This window comes from Mauremys reevesii, linkage group 3, assembly GCF_016161935.1.
Source record: "Mauremys reevesii isolate NIE-2019 linkage group 3, ASM1616193v1, whole genome shotgun sequence".
Taxonomy (NCBI): domain Eukaryota; kingdom Metazoa; phylum Chordata; order Testudines; family Geoemydidae; genus Mauremys; species Mauremys reevesii.
This window is the reverse complement of record NC_052625.1, coordinates 48,942,101-48,954,707: the sequence shown is the minus strand read 5'-3', so window position 1 is coordinate 48,954,707 and position 12,607 is coordinate 48,942,101. Positions and strand designations below refer to the sequence as shown.

The 12,607-nt window shown below is 39.6% G+C and overlaps 1 protein-coding gene across 1 annotated transcript in view; it reads right to left on the bottom strand.

Annotated features, from left to right (window-relative positions):
• The window catches only part of USH2A (usherin), a 577,940-nt gene that overhangs the window by 506,033 nt on the left and 59,300 nt on the right, over window positions 1-12,607 (bottom strand). Inside the window, exons 8-9 of the mRNA XM_039530373.1 lie at window positions 10,984-11,205; window positions 9,544-9,637 (exon numbers count right to left, since the gene is read on the bottom strand). Of these exons, the coding sequence (XP_039386307.1) occupies window positions 9,544-9,637; window positions 10,984-11,205 (316 nt within the window). The remainder of the gene's footprint in view (window positions 1-9,543; window positions 9,638-10,983; window positions 11,206-12,607) is intronic.

Sequence of the window (12,607 nt, the reverse complement as noted above, 5' to 3'; positions counted from 1 at the left end):
ATACTAAAAGCTGTAACAGTTCAGACACAAATCATTAATTAGACATCTAAAAATATACTAATCCAAACTGGCTTTATTAATAGTAGATTCTCCTGTAACAGTATAAAATGGCTTACTGATCTGATTCATGGTAATCAACAGCACAGCACCCTCTTTTAATTTAATGGGCGCTGAAGACAGAAGAAGTGTTTGAATTGATTGTTTAAGCTGAAAACTCTGAAGGCCTCGGCCCTCTATGTTGTAATCAATAACTGATTCTCAGCTTGCACCCAAACACCTCCAAGGCATGCACAGTATCTCAGAATCCAGGGCATGCACATCTCTCAGAAAAAGAAGGGGAAAAACATCTCTTTAATGTTCAACTGTGACCAATTTAAGGGAGTCTCTGTGCATGGCAAGGTAAAGCTAAAGTGATCAAGGGCCACATTTTTTCATGGACAGTTCCAGTTTTTCATATGATGTTCTGCTGGTCCAAAAATTTCTTTGGACATAAGATTACTCATGTTTGTGAAGCTACCCACATATGTAAATGTTTGAAAGATCAGGACTTCATTCTCTGCACCTCAGTTTCTACTTTAAATTGAGAGTACTTCCTAACCTACATGATAGAGACGTAAAAATTAGTTAACACCGGTTCATACAGCAATTTGAAAATAGGTGTTCTATGAAGTAAATTATTACTTTTCATATGGTAATTGATGATCCTTCCAGTGGCTCAGAAGAATTTTAAAATTCTTCCAGGAAAGTTTTTTTTTGTTTTTCTTTCTCAGATGTAGATATTTGTTTCGTCTACAGAATCTGCTGGGTCTACATGGGCAAATCACTCATAAGGAAGCATTCCCTGCTCTGAATTTCACATCAAAATGAGTCTTCAACCCAAACAAAACTCTCCAAAAAGGAAAAAAAAAATTGTGTCTGGAAACTCAACTTAGACCGATCTATTTCAGATAAGGACTAGATGCAAGTGATTTGTTTAATGACAATTTTCATCTGTAATAAATTATTTGATTTTTAATGTCTTTTGTTGCTTTAGAGTGCAACATCCATCCAGATGTATATGCCAGATATGCTCAAGATGGTAACTTTAGCTGTACCAAGTGCAAATGTGGCAAAGGCACACTATGCCATATGTTAGGAGTTTGTCAAAGGATCTCAGATTTCTGTTCCAAGGTACTCAACAAAAATCATTAAATTTTCATATATTCCCTTACTTGTGGTCTTTGAGTTACTACTACTATTTTGTGTTGCAAGCTTAAGCCTGTTTTGTGTTTGCAGTGCTATTTGTTCTCACAAAACTTATGCCTGTAAAACAAATTGTGGATACACATGAATAGTTCATCCTACAGCTACTTGATTTATATCCAAAGCACAATAATTAGATAGAGGTGTAACAAGATCTGAACACCTCTTTTTGTGGGTTCAAAAATACAGATATAATTTGTGCCCGCAAAAGAGTGAAAATTTACCCAGAAATACAGTAAAAGCTTTGTTATCTGGCATGTTGGAGGAATGGGGGTTGCCAGTTCGTCAAAAATTCCAGTTAACTAAAGTTATACTTAACAATGGAATACCAATTTCTAAAGAATTAGAATACAATTAAATGAATAACAGGTAGTCACCAATACAGTAGTAGTACTGCACTGCAGAGTGGCTGGTTTCTTGAAGCACTTAGGTGTATACACTTAAAGTTTTCTATACAGTAGGTTATCTTATAACACTACATATCACTATGGCCAGCGCATGGCATATACCCAGATCACTAAGAATACACTTAACACTAAAACTATACTGAACATAATTTAATCTTTCTTTGATGATTCAGAAGGCACGTCAGAATCTTGCAGCGCCTCAGGGTCATCATTATCAACATCAATTATCATTGTAGATGTAGAAGATGTAGAAGGTGTAGGAGATTGGGCTGAATCTGTAATGACCCTATGACACACCCTGGAAACTGCTTTTTTGAATAAATCCCTGATATTAGCTTGCTTACTTGTCTTCTGCCTCTTTTGCATAAAAGTGGAGGGCAGAATGTGAAATTGCATAACCTCCTGTGAAGTATAACATGGCAGCCTTTCTGCAAATTTAACTATTGTATGAAAAGCTGAAGCAGCCTTCCCTCAAGTTATTTTGTCTTCTTCACTAAAATCATCTTCTTCACTGTCTTTTTTTCAGGATTCAAAACATTCTCTATTTTTTCTGTATCAGTAACAGAATGTGTCAGTTCAACCTCCTTATCCGCTTCAAACCCACGCTTCATTCACTTTCAGGAAGTTTGTTGATTGGGTGTGAAGGAGTATCAACCATTTCAAGAATTTGTGCTAATGTATTTTTTCTAACTCTTATTTTAAAGCCTTCAAATTCATCTTCATCAGAAGACACTTTTGCAAACATAACACTAGGCCACAATTTTGTCCAAGCTCTCCTTAATATTTCGCTTTTAACAGAATTCCAGGCACAACCAACATTAAAAATTGCATCTTTCATGTTATAACAAGATTGAAAGTCCTGTATAGTGCCTTCATGATTGATCAGCTTTCTCAAGAAATCTCTTCTGTAATAACCTTTCATGTCCTGGATCAGAGGTGGGCAAACTACGGCCTGCGGGCCAGATCCGGCCCACGGGACTGTCCTGGTCGGCCTGTGAGCTCCCGGCTGGGGAGCTCCCTTGCAGCCACACCACCGTGCGGGCAGCGCTCTGGGGGGCAGGGTTGCGTGCTACTGCCGAGCAGCGCAGCAGCATGTCTGGCTCTGGCCGGATGGCGTGGCAGCCAGACATGCTGCTCTGAACAGCATGGTAAGGGGGTCAGGGGGTTGGATAAGGGCTGGGGGAGCCCGGGGGGCAGTCAGGGGACAGAGAGCAGTTGGATGAGGCAGAGTTTCTGGGGAGCAGGGGGTTGGATAAGCGTGGGAGTCCCGGGGGCCTATCAGAGGGCAGGGAGGAGGATAGGGGACAGGAAACGGGGGGGGTTTAATAGGCGTGGGGTCCCAGGGGGGCCTGTCAAGGGGCGGGTGTTTGGATAGGGGTCAGAGCAGTCAGGGGACTGGGAGCAGAGAGGTTGGATGGGGGTGGGGTCCTGGGAGTGGTTAGGGGTGGGGGGTCCCGGGAAGGGGTGGTTAGGGGACAAGGAGCAAAGGGGGTTGGATGGGTCGGGGGTTCTGAGGGGGACAGTCTGGGGTGGGAAGTGGGAGGGGTCGGATAGAGGGTGGGGGCCAGGGTGTTTGGGGAGGCACAGCCGTCCCTACTTGGCCCTCTATACAGTAATCCCAATGTGGCCCTTGGGCCAAAAAGTTTGCTCACCCCTGTTCTGGATGATGCCCTGGTCCAAAGTTGAATCAATGAAGTAACATTGGCAGGCAGGAAGATAGTAAAAATATTACTAGACACTAACTCTGTTGAGCTCTATGATTGTCTAGCAATAGAATAGCTTTGCTATCTTCAGGCAAGCCTATTTTTCTAAAATGTTCTTTCACTACAGGTACAAAAACATGATGAAATCAATCATAAAAAAATTGTCCATCCATGAATTACCTTGCACTTTGTAAACAACAGGTTTTGAAAGCTCTAGGACGATTATATTTTCCAATCACCAAAAGTTTTATTTTATGCGAGCCTTCAGCATTAACGCACAAGAACAGTCAGTCTGCCTTTATTCTGCTTAAAACCAGCAGCAATAGATTCACTTGCACCTACTAGGGCAGAATTTGGCCAGCATCGCCAAAATAGGCCAGTTTCATCAATTTGTTCAGGGGACAGATCATATTCAGCAATTAAATTTCTAAAAAATTCACAATATTTTTCTGCAGCTTCAAGGTCAGCCAATTTTTGTTCACTGGATACATCTAGTTTTCTAATGCTATGACGAAGTTTAAAACATGAAAGCCATCCATCAGAAAATGCACATGGATCAGTCAATTGCATTTGCTTATAAAAATCTTTCGCCTTTTCAGTGAGTTAGCGATAGGGGCACCCTCCGATCATTTCAATGAAAACCATTCATATAAAACACTGTCTAGCTGCTCTAATACGCTGCTGTTCAACAGTTTTATTTGACTAACAACTACCAAAAAATTTGAGCAATTTTCCTTTTTGATCCTTGATGTCGTATATCGTGGATGAGCCAACGTTGTACTGTTGCATCAAAACATTCCTATTCTTGTCCTTTTCAAGACATGTACAACTATCTATTTTCTGTTTTAATGTCAGCACAACTCGGTTACACTTCTCTTCTTTGCTTTTTGCTGGTATTTTGGATGCCATAATGGTCTGGTGGTATTGATATTTAACAATAAACACCGAACAATACACCAAGTAATAAACCGACCGATCACAATGGCGGATACAAACAGAACAGTATTTGGCTCTTCTCGGCTAAATCAAGCGTAGTCCGACTGCTCTCGGAAATTCTCAGGTCCTGAATAGCTTCAGCATCAGTCCTGGTTATTAGACTGAAGATTTTTATTGAGATATCAGAAATGCCGGTTTCTAGAGCTTTCCGGTTGATAAAGTACTGGATAACACAGCTTTTATTGCATTATGTTGGGTCTGCATGGAGGGATTTAATACAAAGAGAAGACATCTACCTGTGGAATTAATCCTGACACCCGTACAAAGAGTACATGAGTTTTGGGCAGGAGTTAGCTGCAGAGCTAATCCTCTTCCACAAGCCACAGAGCTTTCTGCAACCACTGCTGCAGTCTCAAGGTTATAGCAGCTTCTGCAGCCCCTCTGCTGAAGTCAACACAGTTATGATGGCGTAAAACCTGAATGAAAGGAGTATCATATCTACCGTCTTAACACTAACTCTACGGCTATGACCTAATTTTTATTTTCAACCAATGGTAGTATCAAATACAGGACTAGTAAAGTTTTCATACTCAGGTATTATATCCTCCATTATGTTCCAAGTAAACCACACAGAGGAAAAACACCCTCTTGGTTCCAGCCACTAGAGTACGGATACCTGAGATGGTCAAAAACAGAGGTGGATTTTGGTTTTGCATTACATCAGTTGTGTGTTTTGCCTTACAAACTCAAAACCTTGAGCCATTTGGATCTCGTTAATCTAAATTCCCCATGAAAATCAGGGAAGGGAATAATGAGTTGCAAATAACCAATTCTATTTTGGTTCATCTTTAGTAGATATTGATATTGCTGTTAAAGAATTAAAAAATATAATTAAACAACCCCACTTATTTTCCCTGAGTGAATTTGGTTAATTTAAACCACAATGCACTCAAGCCAATTCAAAAAATGTGACACCCACTGAAACAGTCCATTAACAATGACAAAAGTTATCTGATAAGGCAGTTATACCATTAATATGTATTTGGTTTGTTTTCACAAGGTATTGCAGGTCTTGCTAGAGTGCTTGGTGAACTTCCAGATCTTATTAAATATTTATAATTAATCCTTACAAAGTCACATTTCACAATGCTTGTTCTAATTAAAGGGACACTGTCAACTTGAATTTTTTTTAAAATGACTACTTTAGAAACGTCAGTTTTCTGATAGACTACCATTTAAATAGTAGAGGCTAATATTTATAATTACTTTAAAAAATGGTTACAAGACTCTCTGTTGCTCGGTTTATATTTAGAAGGATCTGTGGTGTGATCCTGAGAGCAAAACAACAAATGTAATCAGGCTAAACCTCTCACCCCACCCCAACCTTTTCTCTCTCTGCTTCTTGCTGCCCATTCAGTTTCATCTTTGCTTGTTGCTGTTACTGTCAAACTTTCCAGGCCCAGGGGAAGCTTGTCCACCATTGTACACAAGATGTGACAAAAACCAAAAATCATGAACACAAAAATGCAGTAGGACTCTTCCTTTAGAATAAATAGCTCTTTCTATAAGACCAGTTTATTAATTCTTTATTTTTTAGGTTAATTTTCAACAATAAAACTGAAGGGAACACCACATTTGTGTAGAAATGAGATAACTTTGGGACTGAAATGAGTAATATCCCTTACATTTTGGAGGTATGTGTACAAGCAAAAAAAGTGCAACTGATTATACAGAATGCTGCCAAATGCACAGTGTAAATGAAATGAAAAAGAATTAAAAAAAAATCTAATACCTTCCAATTAAAGTTATTTAAGGGATTACTTATAGTATAGTAGTTTGGGATTTTTGGAAAGAAATGTGATTTCCAAGCTGACAATGTCCCTGTAATACTATATGTATGGCAATGTACCTGTTTCTGTATTAATCTAAAAAAACAGGCAAGCCCACACACACCCAGCCCACTAATTTTTCAGAGTTTACAACATCACTATATTAAGTATCCGTGTTAGTCTGGATTTGTAAAAGCAGCAAAGAGTCCTGTGGCACCTTAAAGACTAACAGATGTATTGGAGCATGAGCTTTCGTGGGTGAATACCCACTTGGTCGGATGCATCATATTCATCCACGAAAGCTCATGCTCCAATACGTCTGTTAGTCTACAAGGTGCCACAGGACTCTCTGCTGCTATCACTATATTAGAATTTAGATGATTTTGATAGGGCTGTAGGCTATCTCAAAGAAAGGGCTAATGCAAGTGCTTATCATAGATGAGTGATTTCATCATGTGGCAGAGAAAGGATAAAGTTCTTACCCCTGATTCACAAAGTATGCTGGCAATGTGCTTATTATGATATGAGCTACCCTAAGGCTAGCTTTACGGAAACTCAGTGATAAAAAAGGATATAGTGGGTTTCAATTAACACCACTTTAAGTTATTGAAGAAGTTTACAGATATGATTCAAATCAAAAGGAGAAACATTAAGCACACACAGCTATGAGGGGGAAATAACATTTAAAATTTTTGGTGAAGGAAAGAGTTTGGCAGGGTACTTGTCAGCTTTCTAATTTTGCTAGAGCAATTGATGTTAGAAAGTTGGATATCTAAATGACTGAGCCATACACAAATTATTTGTGTATGTCAGTGTTGAGCACAAAATGATACAGGGCTATATCCCTTATGGTGCTAAAGATGAGACTGTTCATTCATAAAGCTCCTCACTAAGGAATGGGAGCTGAGAAAACTCTCCCACTTCCTCAACCAAATAGGACCTCTCTCCTACTTAGCCCTCTCCCTCTACAAGGCCAGTCAGACATCCCCCACTGAGCAGCCCAAGAGCCTTACATTATCTGCCTACTCCCCACAGCCACCAGCCCTCTCCCCGCACACAGAGCTACTGTCAGTTCTCCACTGGTTTCTCCCTGCACCCAGCTCCCAGAGCAGCCCACCTCTCCTGCACGATCCAGGCTTGAGGGAAAGCTCAGGAACAGATTCCTGAAACCCAACCCAAATCCAACAGAACACAACTACAGGTGTTGGAATTGGGTCGAATCAAGAATGAAAACAACCTGACACTCTCGGGCTTGGGTCAGGTAGTCTCTATTCAACTTCTTCTGCCCATGGGATTGGCATGGCAGTGACTGCTTTTCCCGCTCCTACTGGCCACCACCACCTCACTAAGCAGGGTGTGCTGCAGGGTGAGCTTGCCAACAAGTTGCAGTGCCTCTCATTCTGCAACACACACAGCACAATGAGGCAGCCAGCAGCAAGAGTGGGGCACATGGTTGCCACGTCACCAACCCCACATGGATGAGACATCCAGAGATGGATTTTGGGCATGGGAAGCCAGAAGGCCCCACCAGGCCAAGACCTAACAAGGCAGTGGCAGCAGTACTGACACAGGTTCATGGGAAACAGGTTGTTCTACAATGAGCAATGCTGGGCCAGGAGAACGGGGGAGCAGCTGGTAGGCCAGGGAATAATTATCCCTCAGGGACTCTGCAGAGAAAACAAAATGAAGTCTGAGCCAGCAGCTAGACCTTTGCAACCCAACCCAATACCAACAGGACCCCACTACAGGTGCTGGGATCAGGTCAGATTGAGTCTAGTCTGAAAACAAGCCAACATGCTTGGGTCAGGTTCAGACTGGCTGTAATCTAGGTGGGTTTGGACCGGGCTTTAAAATTAGGCCCAAGCAGACTTTTCGTCAGGAACACAGAGCCAGAAACTCTCAATGGAGAAGGTGAAGACTCGAAGGACTGGTTTCTAGAGAAAGGAAACTCACTGGCTCCTCCCCAAGAGTCTTGAGCTACTACATTCCCAACTCCTGGACCAGGCAGGCCTGCCAACAGTCCCAGAGTCCAGAAAGCACAAGGTGACAAAGTAATCTTCACCTCTCTTTCCTCCACCCCCTTCCTGCATCCAGCATGGGAACAGGGGAACTTAGAATTGAGGCCTTTTCTCATGCTAGTTTATTTAATTTACACATCTGGTTCAGCCAAAGCAGAACTGTCTACTGAATATTCAATAAAGTATTTATTATAGTTTGTATATAACAGATGGCTCTGCTTTTGCTGAGTCACATATGAAAAAATCCTGTAAGAATGCCAAATGATACACCTTTTTCTTATTCCATCTGCCCAGGCTCCCCCAGGGAAGTCAACTTTGCAGTTTCATATAGCTTGCACATGGCTGGAGAAGAAAACTGAAAATATATTAGAAGGGGCATTATTCTGTATCCTCCTCCCCAATTTCCCCTAACACACTCTTATTTCCAATAAAGGTATTCTTTCTGGGTATTCCAATGCCAAGAACACTGGGAAATTATCAGGGCTTAAGTTTGCCAAATGGCTTGCATTAAAATTCACAAAAGCCCTGTTTACTGAACATTATTATTAATGGTGAGAAGAACATGGTAGACTTGAGGACATTCTGGAATATATCCAGATCTTTTTTTTAAAATAATATATATATTTTTATATATATTAGTGCTTTACTTCTGGTTCCAATAGAAACATAACAGGTTTATCCTAAATTCCAATTTTTAAAAAAAAATGTGGAAAATATTCAAAAGTGCAATATTAACCCTGATCTCTTACTAGAACAATAGTCCATTGCAGTTAGAGAGAAAGAGATGCATCAAAAATATCTAAATGTCATATGTGACTGTAAAAATATGAGCAGATTAACATTTTCAACTAGCCTCTAAAAAGGCCAGTGCTTAGATTCTGTTCTTTGATTCATTTCAATTATAGTCCGGAGAGCATATCTAAGCAGTAAGCCTACACTGGCAAGTATAGTCTCAGCTTTCTGTTAATTTATACTTCGAAAGCATGTGTAAAGTTAACACTTGTTCAAAACATTTCCATTTTAGACTCCACATAGAATCTTCCAGCAATTAACTACAGTAAAGTATTTCATTATAAGATAAAAATCAGAAACTGGCTCAGAGGAATCCCAAGTATCCATAAATCTTTGACAGATGTTCAAAATCTAAATTTAGATCTGGATCCAAATTTTGCATCTCACAATATTCTTGCAACAGGCCAAACCAAATCTTTGAACCCAAACACCCCTGAACTTTGAGGATGAATTTTTTTTGTAATCCATATCTGGATCTAAAGCCAAATTTTTCAACTTTTCCCTATCAAAACACGGGATCCAAAAAAGCTCCAAGTTTTCAGGGATTGAAACCCCCCTCCAAATTTTGTTTTAGATCCACGCTTAGATATAATACATGCAGGATGGTAGGACTTACATTATCTCCTTGTGTGTAGCTGTCCTTAGAGCAGAGGCATCTATATGGCTTAGTACTTGTGTCACAATGATCAGCATGACCATGACAATTACACCTACAAACAAAATCAGCTATTAAAGAAAATACACAACATGCATTATTTGAGAGACATCTCTCCACTATTTTTACACTGTCATGAAGGTAATTTTCTGCTTTGTTAAGAATAAACCAAGTCCCAGAAAATACCATTCTTAAGTGTAGTAACCACTAGATGTCTTGTCCATTCAACATTTATAAATGTCAAGTAAATGCAGCTTTCCAGGGGAGTAAATTGACAGGACCGTTTCTAGACCAACTATTAAATTATCAAGTGTGCATTACGTGCTTTCATTACATACTATGCAGATACAAGGCCTTAATTATTTACTATAGCTAGCACCTATCTTGTCAATATTAACCCTTTGATCTTATAACTTGGTCATAATATCTTAAAGATCTTTCATGTATTGAACTTAAACACACAGGGCCCATTTTGCCCTCAATTAAAAAAAAATTACTCCCACTGAAGTCAAGTCCTCCTATGAAAGTCAATAGGAAATACACCCAAGTAACTGAGGGCAGAACTGAGTCTGCAGTCTATTCTTTTTGAGGTATGAAATAGTCTCGTAGCTCTGCAGTAGAAAGGACTGTGCATGTATAAAGTCACCGACGTAGTGACTGTTTAACTGAAATAGAAATCACAATACATCTAAATAAACAGTCAACATTTTACAAATTAGGAAAATTAATTTAATATAAAGGTGAATGTGACCTCTGTTATCTCCCAAAATGAGATCACATCTTTCAAAATATAAATTCAGATATAATACTTGTTCGCAAAAATCAGCACCATATACTTCTTTGGAGACTATTTCACTCTTAAATTTGCATATTATTTACAGGGCATAATTAGTCCTTTAGCAAGATTGCATACTTAACATACATATTAAAATTGTCAGTCACAGATAATACAACACTTTCAGAACAGCTTCCTTTTTAAAGGAAAAACTGTGGCAAAAACAAAGAATGTAGATCTTTATTAAGACCATTAAATTTGCCATGTCTGGAAATGTGTAATGAAACTTAGAAGACCTACGAAAGCAAAGCATAAGACAGGATTTCAGTTATAAGCCCCTATTTAGAAGAGTTGTAACTCCAAGAAAAAAACCCTTTTGGCATATTTGTGTAATAAAAGTCATTAATCATTTTAAATATGCATTTGGATAAATGTTCAGAAAATATGTTTAATGGCATGTGGGACCTGATCCAATACCATGGGCCAGATACTTTGCACAGTCAAAGTAAAACCAGAGAAAAGCCATTGACTTCAAGATGGCTAATGATTTAATCACACATCTTCCTCAAATTTTCAATTGTTCAGAAGTTTCTTTAACCGAAAAAAGACATTCTGATAACTCCTACCTTCCACTGATTGTAATTTCATCAACTCCGTAGTATCTGTGCCTGAAGTTAACCCAAGGCTCAGTTGTATGATACTGGCCAAGAAGATGAATCCTCACTTGCGTAGCTTTTACAAACTCTTGGAGAGATGGAGTATTGTAGAAGTCATTGTAACCAGGCCGACGATTCGGTTCAGGTGTAAGAATGCTGAAAGTAATGTTTCCACGGGAGTATGGAGTAAATCTGTTTTTAAAAAAGATGACAAACTGAAAAACATATTTTACAGGTTATCTATTCTTCATGTTTTCACAGAGGACATTAATTAAGTGAGCACAGCTTTATTTATGGCTTCTAATGGACAAATACTGATGAAAATGGAAACCACACACCGAACTCAAATAAAAGATATACACGGGTATATGTTGTGTGTCTGTTTTCCCCAAACTGCCACTTTGTGGTCCAAAATATAAATTTTCATTTTAAATATAAAGCCTCTAGCCTTTATCGGTGCAAAGAAAACCTTGAAAATGAATACAGCAATGTTTTCCGCAGTTTGCAGAGGGCCTGAAACAGTGGCTCAGAGGTGTAAACTGGTCTTGTTACTATAAGGTATTAACTCAAATGGTCAGTGGTGATAATTTAAGTGCCCACATTAATAACTATTTCCCAGCTGATCAAGGTATGTAAAAACAGAGGCATAAATCACACTATGAAGACCTATACAAACTACTGAGACATTTCATTTTGGTGGCACAGGTGGGTGGAACAAGTGGGTGGCACTTGGTAGAGTACTACACAACTTCTTTCCCTCTCCCAAATCAAGAAAAATGCAAGCACATGGAGCTTAGTGAAACCCAGCAGGGCCCAATGGGAGTTGAAGCCAACGAGCCCAGCTGAATATCTGAGCTTCAACAACGGAGGACATAGCCAAGCAAAGCCCTACACAGCGTGCCTATTCACGACCAACTATAAGCAGCATCTCATTTTGGCTTCTTTAATTAGCAGAGTTTAGCAAGTAGACAGTGCCTCTGGAGAAGAACCACTGCTTTTTCCGCTACCCAAATTTGGACTCTCTAAAATCTATGCACCCAAAAGCAGAACTTGGCACTTGATAAATGAAATTCCCATGCATTGTTTTTTCCTCCAGAAAACTGCTGGGCTGTTTGAAACTTAGAAGCTCTTGCTAGGAATCTTTGTAAACAGTTCCCAGTTTAAAGCCCCTACCCTGCAATGAAATCCTCTGCTAGTGCAGACCCTTGAGTCTCAGTGGGGGTCCCACTGACTTCGCTGAACCCCTACACAAATCAGGGGCCTATGCTACAGCATCAGAACCTCAGCTTTTCAACAGAAAATGGCTGGAGGGCCACAAACTGATCTCCAAGCTACCCATTATCACCCATTTCTTGTAACTGTCTCTATGATTCTTGCTCCCCATCCATTTTTTCTGCCCCTAGCACAGATCCCCTTTTCGTTTGGTCATCAGTGATGAGGCTCCAAGTGTGTATAATTGCAAGTTGGTACACATCACAAATTAATATGTCATCAAAATAGCACCAAGTGACCAGAGAATGGGTTTAGATGATCAATATCCAAAGAAATCTAGAATAGAATGCATCTATATAGTTTCACTGAGAAGTTTAGTATT